This window comes from Carassius gibelio, chromosome B11 (assembly GCF_023724105.1).
Source record: "Carassius gibelio isolate Cgi1373 ecotype wild population from Czech Republic chromosome B11, carGib1.2-hapl.c, whole genome shotgun sequence".
Classification (NCBI taxonomy): domain Eukaryota; kingdom Metazoa; phylum Chordata; class Actinopteri; order Cypriniformes; family Cyprinidae; genus Carassius; species Carassius gibelio.
Genome location: NC_068406.1, coordinates 15,845,439 through 15,860,205, shown reverse-complemented (window position 1 = coordinate 15,860,205; position 14,767 = coordinate 15,845,439). Strand labels below are relative to the sequence as shown.

Here is a 14,767-nt window from a genome sequence, read left to right as displayed (position 1 = left end):
CTCATACAAGCCACCCCCGAAAGTCTTACCAGACAGTGCTGTATCTCTGTCCTCTCGGTAGCAGATTAACCCATGCAGCTGAACGTCTCCGGTTACTATCGTAACCTCGGTTCCCTGAGAGGCAGGAACGAGACATTACGTCAGCTAAGACGTATATGGGAACTCTTCCCTTCTCCACTTTCACTGAAATCTTATTGGCTAACGCCAGCTGGGGACAGCTGGCCAATTGACGCGAAGCATGCAAATACTGGCGGGTAAGCGTGCAGTATAAAATGCATGGGCGCGAAAATTACGTCAGAATCACGACTGAACGCTAGCACAGCTGATCAAACAGCGACCACGGCGGCTAACGTAATGTCTCGTTCCCGCCTCTCAGGGAACCGAGGTTACGATAGTAACCGGAGACGTTCCCTCTCGAGGCGGTAACTCAACATTACGTCAGCTAAGACGTATATGGGAACTGTATAAAATCCCGCCGTGAGAGCAGTGAAGATAAGCCCTGAACGGAGTCAATCACCCTCACACAAGCAGTACAGTTCTATCCAATGGCCGTGTCGCTAAGAGTGCTTGCATCTGATAGGCGGAACTAGGCCAATGAGACATCTGCTCCGACCCTAACAAAATATGCATAACTTCAAGCAATATAACGAAATCTGCACTAACCAGGGCAGACACAAAGCAATAAGCACTCAAGCATGAGAGTTAAACAGAGTCGACGGCGTTCGCGGTGACTGCTGCATAAACCATTTAACCATAACACAGAGTTAGCAGCCATGGTAACTACTGTATAGCTGGTTATAACAGCTTTAATGAATAAAACTTAACTCACCGAAAAACATGTGACGCTACAGAGGGTACATCCAGCTTGTAAAACCTGGCGATTGTGTTCTGGGAAGACCAGCCAGCAGCAAAACATAAATACTGGACAGACAATACCTCTAGACCAGGCCCATCAGGAAGCATTTATAATGTCCTCGCAGAATGAGCTCTGATGTTGAGGGGGTAATCCTTCCCCTGGCATTTGATAGCGTCCACGATCCAGTGAGAAAGTCTCTGTTTAGAAACAGCACGTCCCTTATTACATCCACCAAGCACACGAACAGCTGGTCCGACTGACGAAAGGCGGCCGAGCAATTCATATACATCCGTAAAACCCTAACAGGGTCCCGGCGCTCTGAGTATCAGCGTCACGCGAGGCTGACGGCTCAAGAGATAAGGCGGGCAGGGAAACAAAACGGTGTATTGAGTGACTTCGAAACGAAACCCGGTCTCGGCCGGAGAGTGACATTACAGTCGCCAGGCCCGAAACCAATGCAATATCGTTCACCAAACACTCACGAAATTCTCCAAGGCACTTCGCTGAGGCGAGAGCAAGAGGCAAGGCAGTCTTCAGGGAAGCTCCTTAACCGCAATCGAAGCTAATGGCTCGAACGGTAATAAGAGATAGAGCCCTCAAAACTAGAGCGAAATCCCACGGCGGCACGGAGGGCGGCCATGAAGTACACAATCTACTTGCTCCCCTGAGAAAACTGAATACCAGAGCGTGCTTACCGATCGTTTACCCGTAACCGTGGAACGAAAGCGGCAATAGCGGTCACATACACCTTCAGCGTGGATGGTTTCAAACTCCCGCTATCCAACTGTGCTGTAGAAAGCGCAAAACATCCGACACGGAACAGGTCCCCGGGTCAATACAAATGTTCTCGCACCATTTTGTGAAAACTCACCACTTCTGCGCGTAGCAGCGAATGTTTGATGATGCTCGCGTCTCAGTAAGTGTGTTTAGCACTCGTCAGTGCAGAGTGTCCCGCTCATTAGGGTCCCCGCAGCGGCCACACATGAAGGTTCCACAGCTCGGGGCTGGGGTGCTATATTGTGCCATTCGCCTGAGACAGCAGGTCCTGCTTGAGGGGGATTCGCCATGGGGGAGCCATCAGTAACTCTCTCAGGTCCGCGAACCAGGGCTGATTCGGCCAGTTCGGGGCCACGAGTATAACTGATGCTTTCTCCTCCCTGATTTTGCACAACACAGGCAGAATCTTCACAGGAGGGAATGTGTAAGCCTGGCTTCCGGCCAGCGCGATGTCAGAGCATCTCCCAGCAAGGGGGAGTGAGATAGCAAACGTGTTCTCGCTCGTGGCAAACAATCCACTTCCTCCCTCCCAAATCATTAGATCTGATCTTGGGTGAAGCCAACATCTCCTTAAGGAATCCCGTTCCTCAAAAGCATGCTCACTCCACGGTTCAAAGTACCGGGGATGTGCTACGCTCCTATGGAGATTAAGTGTCGGTCCGCCCACAACAAGAAACTCGCTGCCTGTTTGAATAGAGCTCTGGAGCGCACGCCGCCCTGGCGATTTATGTACGAGACCACAGACGTGTTGTCGGTTTGAATCAGTACATGTTTCCGCTCCAATTTCGACCGAAAGGCTTGCAGGGATAATAGGACACCGCTTCCATTATTCCAAACGGTTTTGTGTCACCTTCTCTGTGACTCCGACCACAGGCCCAGACGCACTGCTCCCCGGCCTAGATCGCGTTCGCAGAGAAAATAACTCCTGGGCTGAACATATCCGGGCTGTTCCACGGTCTCAGAGTGCTGACGCAACTGTGAATGACCGTAAGTGCTTGTGGACCGAAGACCACGCCCTCGGCGGAACTCGAGTTACAGCCAAAACTGTAGCGGCCGCAATGTAGCAGACCCAGATGGCACACTGAAGAAGCCGCCGCCATCAGTCCCAGAAGCCTCTGAAATTCCCTCAGTGCAAACGACCTGCCCAGTCAGAAACAGCGCAGAGTCGATGAAATGCTCTAGAGAGAGATGGGCTCGCATCGCCATCGAGTCCAAACATATTCCCAGATATGTTACAGTCCGACTCGTAAAAACACGCTCTTCTGCATATTCACACGCAGTCCCAGCGTATCCAAACGGCGAAGCATTGTTTCCACGTGACTGATAGCACATCTCTTGAGTGGGCTAAAATCAGCCAATCGTCCAGATAATTCAACATGCGCATTCCGCTCGATCTGATTCGGGCGGAAATTGATTCGGGCGGAAATTTCGCTCTATCGCTCTCTCTCGAGCAGACTGAGAACTTCCTGTCGCAGAACAGGACGGTTTTGGGGCAAAGTCAGTGACGGGACCACGCCATTGAAGCGGGGAGGTCTGCGTTTGAATTGGAGAGAATATCCGTCGTGAATTATTCCCAGTATCCACGGTGAAACGCCCGGGATAGCCCTCTTACCGTCCATGAGATGACACGGCGGACGCGTTACGTCTACAGCCACTGATGGCTTATTTTAATTAGGGCCCCGCCCCCGCGAGGCTGGAAGCACTGGCGGGAGGGCGGGCGCGTCGCGAAATGGTGTGACACTCTTGCGCCATCATGAGGCCATTATAATCATGGACTGTGGCTCTGCGCTGTTTGAGACAGGGCGAGTGACACAACGTTGAGTGCAAGAATTTGTATATATGCTTCTTTAGTACAATTTTTACTCACAAAAACATCATTTAAACACATATAGCAATCGTCACCCATAGTGATGTGGGGGACATGATGCATGTGTCTTTGTGGTGTTGGCACTCTCGCTCCTTCGCGAGGCCATTATAATAATAGGTTGTGGCTCTGCACTGTTCTGAGACAGGGCGAGTGACACAGAGATGAGTGTAAGAGGAAGTTAAGCTCTTTAGTTGATTGTAACATGCTTTTATTGTGGAACTCACACAAACAGCATTCAAACAGACATAGCAATTGTCGCCCGAAGAAACATGGGGGACATGATGCATCTGAACATTGAGGGTGACACCGTGTTCATGTGGTGTTGGCACTCTCGCGAGGCCAGTATAATCATGGGTTGTGGCTCTGCACTGTTCTGAGACAGGGCGAGTGACACAGTGATGAGTGTAAGAGGCAGTAAAGTTCTTTCGCTGATTGTATACCTGTTTTTATTGTGGAACTCACACAAACAGCATTCAAACAGACATAGCAATCGTCGCCCGAAGAAACATGGGGGACATGATGCATTTGAACATTGAGGGTGACACCGTGTTTATGTGGTGTTGGCACTCTCGCGAGGCCAGTAATCATGGGTTGTGGCTCTGCACTGTTCTGAGACAGGGCGAGTGACACAGAGATGAGTGTAAGAGGGAGTAAAGCTCTTTAGTTGCTTGTAACATGCTTTTATTGTGGAACTCACACAAACAGCATTCAAACAGACATAGCAATCGTCGCCCGAAGAAACATGGGGGACATGATGCATCTGAACATTGAGGGTGACACCGTGTTTATGTGGTGTTGGCACTCTCGCGAGGCCAGTATAATCATGGGTTGTGGCTCTGCACTGATCTGAGACAGGGCGAGTGACACAGAGATGAGTGTAAGAGGCAGTAAAGCTCTTTCGCTGATTGTATACCTGCTTTTATTGTGGAACTCACACAAACAGCATTCAAACAGACATAGCAATCGTCGCCCGAAGGAAATGGGGGACATGATGCATATGAACATGGCGCTTGGGGGCGGGGCCTCCCGCTCACTCACTCTTTCACCGTCAGGGAGACGGCTCGTATGGCGCGCTGGCTCTCTCGCGGTGCGGGGTCCTCAACTGACCCTGACGTTACCTTCCAGGCTCTTACCACTGCTGGTTTCGGCAGAAACGAGCGTCCGGTTCAGAGCGGGGTGCCACTGCGGGTTATTTTAGCTGGTTTCAGAGCCTGGCCCGGTGCATAAGAATCTAGCAGAAGAAGACTGGGGTGAGCGACGGGGTATCACATGGCTCATACTTTGGCGCGCTTTCTGCGTCTCTGAGAATAGCTCCATGACGTCACCAAAGAGGCCGGAGGGAGCAACTGGAACGTTTAGGAGCGGCCTACGGTCCGCGTCTTTCAGGACAGCTAGGGAAGCCATAGGTGCCTGTAAAGATGACCATGAGCTCCGTGAAACAGCTGAGCAGAGCGCTTAATAGCAATCAGCGCGAGATCAGTTGCCGCGTGCAGATCCTGATGACGTCAGCGCTACTGTGCCGCCGTTTGCCTGAAACACCTTGAGTATTGCCCTGGCAAAGAGCAGAAGCTGCACTCGCTCTTTCTAGACTGTGGTCCGGACCAAAAGCAGAGGGAGACGAGCACAGGTGTGTGGTAACAGTCTCCTAGACGGGGGGGGGGGGGGGGTTTCCGTCCCGTCCACGTGCGTGATATGGCCTTCGTAGCAGAGTGGGTGCGCGCCGATTGGGGTGCAGCCCACGATTTCACCACGAGCTCTTGCATGCCTAAATGCCATCTGGTAGCAGCTCGACTGGAGGAGCCACGAGTCTAGTTACCTATCACAGGCTCGTCATGTTGCGTTGCAAGCGAGACTCAGCTCCGTGACGACCTTTCCGAAGACCCTGACGAGCTTCTCCTGGAGGTCTCAGGGCCCTCTTGGTCGGGGCGGTCCCACTGAGAGGCCCAAACCTTTTTCGACGTCGAAGCGACATGGAGTCGTTTCCTCGCCAGCTCCGAAGAGGACGAAGTTGGCGGAAGCTATAGTCCACCACGCCGACGTCAAACTCGTCTTCGGGCGGGGGAGGGCCCACCAGCGGCTCGCTGGCGGCAGTGGGCCTCATTCCCGCCGTCCTCCGAGCCACTCTGGCTCTGAGGGCGCGCACTGGCAGCATTTTTTTTTTTTTTTTTTTTTTTTTTCGGTACAGTGGGCGCAAGTGTTGTCCGTGTGAGAATCCCAAGCAGGTCACACAGAACTGTGGAAGGTCCGAATCTAGCATTAGCAGCCATCGGATGCGGAGAGGAAAAACAGGGTGAGTAGTCCTCTATTGCAACTTCCACGATGACTTAGATAAGACTTCTAGCGTGAAGAAAGAGATTCTGACGTAATTTTCGCGCCCATGCATTTTATACTGCACGCTTACCCGCCAGTATTTGCATGCTTCGCGTCAATTGGCCAGCTGTCCCCAGCTGGCGTTAGCCAATAAGATTTCAGTGAAAGTGGAGAAGGGAAGAGTTCCCATATACGTCTTAGCTGACGTAATGTTGAGTTACCGCCTCGAGAGGGAACAGCAGAGTTCAGGATGTTGTCGTTTCGCCAGGATTTAGTGAAAACAAACACCCAACAATCCCTTGTCTCAAGCTGTGAAGCCTTTAGCCTAGTTCGTGTGCCTCCATACTTGCCACACTTCTGTGCCCTCTCACACTGCCAGCGTCGTAATTTTGTGCGGGTTGAGTCAGTATGCCGAGGTCTCGGGGTTCAGCTTCAGCAGTAGACAGAGGCCTCGTAGCTTCTCAGAAGTCACAGGCGAAAGCCAAATTCTCCAAATGATGATTAAACCATTAGTTAATGATCAGTATAGAATTGATGTATGTTTCGTTAAACAATTTCATGAAAGTTCTGAAAATTCAGCTTTGCCATGACAGGAGTAAATTACATGTTCAAATATATTAAAGGTGCACTAAGCGATTTTTGAAAAACACTTTTGACCAAAGTGTTGAACCTAGTCCCAATACACACTCACAGCCAATGAGTAGTAAGGGGCATGTCCAGTAATGATAGGGAGAAGAGCGCTCAGTGAGTACACAGGGCCGATATTAACAGATTGACTATAGATAGTGAGAGATGAAATAAAAAAAGGGGGGAACCTTTCGGAAAAAATAAACATTAAAAAAAGAGTTATGGTAAAAGGTAGTACTGTGTAAATGTTGAAGCAGCTTTCCAGAAGTGGAGAGAACTAAAGGAGCGGGAAGGACTGGAATCTGATTTTTTTAAAAGAATAATAAATGATTTGCTGTCAGGTGAATAAATGTGAAAATGACTTACAGTCAGGAGATTCCAGTGGGTTGCGTTAAACCCTTTCTCTCATCAGCACAGACTTGTGATCTGTCTGGAGTGTGTGGGATCTAGTGATAATGTGATCCAGTTTTACCCTCCACTCAAGTGCACAGTGTTAAAATACTCCATGTGTGTCAGAGAAGACATCTGTCTACACTCTCACCAGACAGCCTTTACATTGCAGTACACACTACAAAATATTCAAAACCTGTTGTGTAAACACTTGAATAAATCATTTGCAAAGCTTTCGTCCTCCCCTAATCTAGTGTAAACAATTCATCACTTGTAAATGTGTTACTCATCATTTGTAGATCTTTCTTACCTGTTACAAATGATCTGTAGGTGTATACAAGGCATTTACAAAACTTTCTGCATCCCCTAATCTAAAGTGTAAACTACTCATCAGTTGAGTTACTAAATGTTTTACAAACCTGCCGGTTACAGGTTGTGTGTGTATACACACTGTTGGCAAAGATCTACAAACATTTACAAGTGATGAGTAGTTTACACTGTAGATTTAGGGATGCAGAACGCTTTGTAAATGATTTATTCACTACACAACAGGTTTTGAATAGTTTGCAGTGTGTACTGCTTTGTAAGAGCTGACTGGTGAGGGTGTACAGATGTTTTCTCTGACACACATGGAGTATTTATTAACTAGTAACTTATTAACCATTTACTAAGGAACTGTTTGATTATTTCATGATATGCATTTTTTTAAGATAACTTATGACAGATTTGTAAATCATTAGCATATTACTGAATAGTAATTTGTGAAAGTAAAGTCATGTTTTGTAAATGATTAGTTAATCATCATCTAATCACTTGTAAATTATAACTTAATCTACAAAACAGATAAAATATTAACTTATCACCTATTAATAATTTATGAAGACAAAGTTATGTTTTCGTAAATGATTAGTTCATCATTATCTAATAACTTATACATTTACTTACAACTGAATGTTATTATAAAGTGTTACCCTGATCCCAAAACATTTTTGTAAAAAAAATGATTTTATTCACACATTAAATACATCATATATATATATAAATATATATATTATATATTACCACTATATATATACTTGATATACACCAATCATATACTAAAGAAATTACTGTGCTACACTGTCATGATTACACTTTTACAGTAAACTGCATTGTTTATATAAAATACAGTACAATGCAATACAGTATATTGGTTCTTATTGACACATACTGATTGTAAGACTGTCTGTTTCAGCTCAGGTTCTCCCAAATACACCACGTCTACTCTCAACTCCTTATCTGAGCTACCAGAACGAGGTAATTCTTTTAGTGTCTAGTTATCTTTCCACTATATTGTTTCCAGTTAAGTTGTTTTGCTTATCATGGCTCATGGCTTTTGTTACGATGTGCTGTGGCTGTAATCTCTCTCAGCAGGCTTTCGAGCAGATGGGGAGAGCAGCTCGTCTCACTTGCTGTACCAAACCCCACAGCCCATCAACAGCGGCGGGCGGCATGCCCCGGCCCTGTCCCCCACCTCCCCACGCTCCTTCAGCCTGGAGACTAACGGCAGCTCCTCTTCCTCCTGCCAAACTGCTCCTCACCCACTGCCCAGAAAAATCCTGGTGAGAACAGAAACCATGAGAAATGCATGAACTAGAGAGATTAATATCATACTGCTCACTCATCGTTCTTTCATAGCCCAGGAGTTTTAATGGTCTCAATGTTTCTTCATAAGGAAAAATCAAAATATACTTCACTTGGGGGGTGGGTTTCTTAGAAGACAACAAGAAACTTAAGAGTAAAAAAAACTAATTTAGAGTTAATTATTTAATTTGGGTTACTATGTTATTTTAATGTTTTTGTCATAGTCTCTTATGCTCACCGTGTTACAATGTTTTATTTTTTTTTCTCGTTACCCATTATTCCAGTCTTTTGTTTCACATAATCCACATTCATTGTGTGTTTTGCTTCTAACTTCACCTTTCCCAGCTGTTTTACATCAACCAATTTACCAGCACCAAACCAGCTTAAACCAGACTGTGTCCACATGGGAATAAATGCTGGTCTGAGCTGGAGGAATGTTATTTAGTTTGTCTTTGGCTGTTGGAAAGACATCGAGTGATGCAGGCATTCCTTGACATGTTCCTCATGCTTGTGGTTTCCCATAACAAATTATTGAAAAATCTTTATTACTTAAAAGCCACATGATACAGTTTTTTCAACTTCTTGTTTTTGTTTTTGTGTTCAGATGAAGTCGAAGCTGAAGCGTGTTAAAGCCATGTATGACTGTGTGGCGGATCATCACGATGAGCTCACTTTCAGTGAGGGTGAGGTTCTGGTGGTGCTCGGAGAGGAGGATGCTGATTGGTGGGTGAGTATAAGAATGAAAGAACAGTTCATTTGAGATCAGTTTTAAAGCAAAATTAAGAGACATGCGACTAGTAAATTAATGTCCTGGGGGATGGTCATTTGTACAGTTTAGTAGCCATTATATGAAAAAAATGAGCAGAATAATGTGATTGACCAATCAGTTTCAAGCATTCCAGAGAGCCATGTAAAAGCAGAATGTCTGATATATTATTAGTATTTGATGTTTAAGGGAAAGAAGCTGTGTTGGTAAAATAATTATTCAAAACTTTACTATTTCATTCATAAATTACAATTGTCACCATTGCTTTTTAAATATTAGTTTCTAACAAATTGCTACATAAGAATCAATGTTATTTTAGCATTATGTAATACTATAGTATCTATTAATATTTAGAATTTATGTTTTTAGTTTTCATTCAAATTTTAGCTTAATTGTTAGTAATTTTGTTATCTACTTTTGTCATTTTTATTAGATTTAGTGTTTAACTATTTATACCTATATAGCTTTAATTTATTTTTATTTCAGTTTTATTTTATATTTGAATTTTATGAGCTTTATTTCAATTACTGAAAAAATATAAAAGTTTTATGTTTTGGTTCGCAGTGACACAACTGATCTATGTTTTAGGTTTTTGTTTAAACGGGGGTTTTAAAATTCACTTGAGCGACTTTTTAATTTATGCTGTTGGCCATATGTATCTAAATATCCCCACTTTAATATTTTTTACTCTTAAATTGAAAACCATTATTAAAAAAGGGAAATCCTAAGGGGATCCATGGCATAAAAATGTTTATTTTCTTGTCCTTCCTTGTCTGGACATTCCACCAAATATTGTATATTTTTTATTTAACACTAAAAAAATTAGTTTCAATGATTTTGGCTTTTTAAAGTTCTGTTGGCATAAATGACTCAAATTCCTTGTTACGGTTAGAGATGGTTCTGAAGAGGAAGCTGCAGGGTTCTTGTTAGCCTTTGACAGACTCATGCTGTGTGTGCAGATGTATCCTATGATCCCATGGGAGCAGATGGAACTGATCAGAGCAAAGCTCTCAGTGTCCATGTTTTATTCTGTTCTGCTTCCATATCGGAGTCAGAAAGCCACCCATACATCTCCAGTGGGCTTGTCTAATATCCTGAAGATTCTTAATTCATTCTTCAGCTAATTGAATTAAACATCTTTCATTTTGACGACTTTAACCAGAGCCAGTAATGTTTCCCTTTCAGCACGGCTACATCGAGGGACAGCCAGACAGAACAGGCTTATTTCCAGCATCGTTTGTCTCTATGCTCACTGAATGAAGCCAGCCAACGGAGCTGAAATCATAGCACAGTCTACTCTACTGCCAAAGCACCTTGGGAAATGAGGGGCTTGAAGTCCCCCCACAGAACCATCGGTAATGAAGAATCAGCATAACAAAGCAGCACTCCCAGGCCCGTCTGCAGTGCCACGAGAGATGGGATATGTGGAACACGTTGTGCTGTGAGCTAAACTACCATCATGTACTCTCCTAAAAATGCTCCAAAAACACACACAGCATGAGCTGCATGTTACATTGAACTGAACTCACATGTGAGGAATCATAAATGTCAGATCACAGGTTTGTATTACGAAAATATAATGCCAAATTTTGTGTTGCTATTCAAGGAATGGAGAACAGCTTTAGCACAATCCTCAGCAACAGGGTAACTGTTAAAATGTCATCAAAAACAAACAAATTAATTGTGGATATTGTGTGTTTGGCTGATTAGCACAAAAACACATCCGGGTCATATTTCGCTTACAAAGAAAAGAAAAAAAAGTATTTTTTTATACCTAGAATTTTTGCTTTTTTTACATTTAAGCACATTTCTACGACGGCATTTTAGTGCCACGTTCAATTTTTAAAAAAATCTAAGACTACGAGATTAAAGTTGTAATATTTCGAGAATGAAGTTGAAATACTATAAAATATTTATTCTCAAAATATTTAGACTTTATTCTCGAAACATTTAAACTTTTTTCTCGAAACATTTAAACTTTATTCTTGTAATATTTTTTTTTAACGTGGCACTTAAAACGCCGTCATACATTTCCCCCAAATTTCTTAGTTTTTCAAAAATTATATTCTAATTTTGAATTCTTATTTCCATTACTGTATTAAATACTGTAAACAGTATTTTTTTATGTAAAAGCAGGAACATTTTTGCGTATTTTTTGCATTAAAATAATTTCAATTAGATTTTTTTTTCACATTATAGAAACAATATTGGGAAGAAAAGTGCTTTAAAAATAAAAGTTGTAATAAAACTTTTATGGTCCTAAAACATTTATTTCCGATAAACATTATTATTACTTTTTTTGAAAGAGGGGATTTTGAGATCACCCATTTATTGTTCAATTACTTCCGTAAGGTCAGATGAAAAAAATCACTGAATAAATGGTGATTTTAAGTAAGTGGTTTATTGAAAACAGACCACAGATTAATCACACGTTCACACAAAACATCATGAACATAGAAGCTTACAAAATGTGCACACACCACACAATTTGGCCATTACAATGCTGTCAGACCATCACATTCATCTGGACGGTCTTTGAACATGGACTAACTCCTTAAAGTGCTTCGAGAGTAGAGAACTACTTGTGGCAGAAGACATTTTTGCAAATCATTTCACACCCAGGGAATATTAAATCTGCAGTCACATGTTTGAGAATATGACAAGTAAACAAAACCATATAAACTCATTTGGCCACAGTTTTTTGACGTTACTGTTCAATATCTTGGACTCCTAAATAATTCCACCAGGGAGATGTAAAAATTATTCAATTATAATTGGTGAGCTGTTTCTCTACTTGCATTAGATATATACACCATCACGTATTAAAAGTTGAACTTGTGGTCTTAGCTCTGCTTTTTATGTTTAATAACCTGAATGGAAAACTGGGGTATTGTGAGATATTTATGTATTGTGTATCTCATTAAAAAAAATAGGCCTGTATGTTTTTTTGTATTTTTTATTTATTTATGCGACAATATCAAATATTTTTTTATTTTTAATACTGTCCTGGATGCCCTTAAACTGTGACTTTTGAATTGAATTATTATCATTTTTATTTTGTTTGTTTATGCTTTGGTTCGGTTTCTAAATAGATTGTTAAAACACACTTTCATGTCAGTTTCTTTTTTGAATATTTTCCAAACTATAACTCTCCAATCCCGATGGTGTTCAGAATATATGTAACTGTAAACTGTGAAAGCCAATCATTAACATGAAGCAAGGAATCCAAAGCTAAAATACATTCGAGAACAGAAGTCACAGAAAAAACCCACAGCTTGATAACACTTGGCAACAAACAATGAAATTACAGCTCAAGTTTCTACCTCGTCTCAATCCCTAAAACAGTTCACAATAATGCAAACTAGAAAGGTGGGTGGCACACAGAACATATATTTACGACTAGTAATTTCAACTATAAAAATACAGAGATCCATTCTAATTCAGGAAAAAAGATAATGAATCAAAGATGTATGGAAATACAGCATGTGCTCTGTCCAGGACTGTAAATCACCAGACAGGTTGTTGTACGAGTGCCACAGAGAACACTCTAGGGACGGCTTTGGTCTAAAGGTATATAATGAATGATATTAAACATGTAACACACAACAACGCTCCCATAGCAAACAACTCACTCTCAACATAGAACGCATTTTCACAGCTCTATGTAACAAATAAATCTTCCAGGATGTGGTTTGGCTATATTTAACTGATTTCAGTATGGTTCAATAACGACAGGATTTTAAGGTGAAAAACAAAAACCCCTTCAAAAACAACACAGGAAACGTGTGGTGACTCGAGCAATGTCAGTGCAACTGTGCATCTAAAAATGTGTGTATTGCTCATTTGACATTTTAAAACATTAAAACCCCCAACATTGTAATCTAAAAAGCTTTAATGCACTGCAGGTTGAAGTTAAAAGTCAAAATGAAATTTTAAATGAACTGAAGTACTTCACCCAAAAAAAGAAACAAATACTGTCATCAGTTTCTCACGCTCATGTCGTTCCAAATCTGCATGATTTTAAAAAGTATATGTTTAAAATATAGTAGTCAACATTTGAAATGGATCTTAAAAAAGCTCATCAAAGTTGTCCTAAGACAAGAACGCATTTCGGGTTTAGGTTTTAGGACAACTTTAATGAAAGTCACTTCAAATGTTAGCTAGTGTATAGGGAAAATTATAAAAAAAATTTTATAAAAAAATATTTTTTGAACCCCTATGTTACCCAATGTGAAGAAAAAGTTATTTCTGTGTTAAACTTTACTTTTAATACTGGTCTCATTTTGCATGATTTATCATTAAATGCTATTTCAAAGAAAACTGTTTTCATAAGCTTTCATCCAAATTTAACAACTTGCTTAACCTCCGAAATGCATTTCCTTTTCTGCTGACATGAAACTCTCCAACCATACATCAAATGGTCCAACCTGGTATTTAACACCCACTTTTATGATCCAATCAATTACCGATAGATCAAATCAAGCCCCGCCCCCTCTCATCTAATATTCTGTTGCTGGGTTGTGAATTCTGCTTCATGTTGCCCTGAAAACTGCTTATGATCAACATCTTTCTTGTAGTGCGGACAGCTTTGTTGACTGTACATGAAACTAGTTTTGCACATTTGCAGTACAGAAACTGTGTAAAGTTAGTCATAACAGTTGCAGTAAGAAAGAAGTATATGAGGAGGACCACGTCAAGCTGTTTTGCTTACTGTTTGTCATCTTCGAAGTTTCAGTGCCTGGAAGGAAGGCAAAAATCCCTCTTTTCTTCAGGCACAAGGCAAATGAAAGAACAGGAGAAGTTAAGTTGGTCTTAGGACTACAGCTTGATGTCTGTGGGTTTGGTTCAGTGCAGTTCACAGTGGTCAATTAATGTTAGGGTGGATCACAGATCTGCGTCTCTTTGGCTTCCATGCAGCTGCTGCACGTTCTGGCTTTGAGCAGTACTGAGTCAACGAAGGCCACAATTACAGGCTCACATGTACAGTTTGATTTTGCCCTCTTTGTGGAGCCTCTGAATAATCAAAGTCTCGAAATCAGCATTGTGGACACCTGTCTTTCGAAAGGCGGCAGCATATTTGTTGTACTCCCAGTAGTGGTGCCAGCTTCCCTGCTTGTCTGCCCCATATCCAAACACTGACACCTGTTGGGATTGAACATCGTCAGTGAGAATAGTCTGCTGACGCAGAAATTGTTATCTTGCCTTTAAAAGCAAGTACAAACCTCATCACATTGATGCAGAGCAAACATAATGGCTACTATCCCAGTGGACGGGTACCTTCCATGACGCTCTGTCCATTTGTCATGTGTGTATTTAAAGAAGGCTGGATTTACAACCATCACCTGGACAGCACACACGGTAGGATGAGTTAGGTGTAACAGATGGATGCATTTATGGATTTACAAGCTTTAGTGTGATTAATAATCACCTTGTCTTTGTCAGCTTTTACACGACTTTTCACTCTCATGTACGTCCTGTTTGGGATATACAAACAGTTTTAGCAAAGAGAGAGGAAAATTATTTTACTTATTTATGATTTTACTTATAATCT

General features: G+C 42.1%; 2 protein-coding genes across 6 annotated transcripts in view; one reads left to right on the top strand and one right to left on the bottom strand.

Annotated features, from left to right (window-relative positions):
• The window catches only part of unm_sa1614 (un-named sa1614), a 48,211-nt gene extending 36,606 nt beyond the window's left edge, over positions 1-11,605 (top strand). Inside the window, exons 25-28 of one of the 2 annotated variants that reach the window (XM_052569169.1) lie at positions 8,062-8,123; positions 8,238-8,428; positions 9,055-9,177; positions 10,402-11,605. In XM_052569169.1, coding sequence (XP_052425129.1) covers positions 8,062-8,123; positions 8,238-8,428; positions 9,055-9,177; positions 10,402-10,476 — 451 coding nt within the window. In that variant the 3' untranslated portion in view covers positions 10,477-11,605. The remainder of the gene's footprint in view (positions 1-8,061; positions 8,124-8,237; positions 8,429-9,054; positions 9,178-10,401) is intronic. The other variant, XM_052569170.1, reaches the window with a different exon arrangement.
• Positions 11,599-14,767, bottom strand: part of LOC127968178 (CMP-N-acetylneuraminate-beta-galactosamide-alpha-2,3-sialyltransferase 2) — a 310,280-nt gene continuing 307,111 nt past the window's right edge. For all 4 annotated transcript variants that reach the window (XM_052569176.1, XM_052569175.1, XM_052569174.1 and 1 more), the window contains exons 5-7: positions 14,645-14,690; positions 14,439-14,558; positions 11,599-14,358 (exon numbers count right to left, since the gene is read on the bottom strand). In XM_052569176.1, the coding sequence (XP_052425136.1) occupies positions 14,191-14,358; positions 14,439-14,558; positions 14,645-14,690 (334 nt within the window). In that variant the 3' untranslated portion in view covers positions 11,599-14,190. The remainder of the gene's footprint in view (positions 14,359-14,438; positions 14,559-14,644; positions 14,691-14,767) is intronic.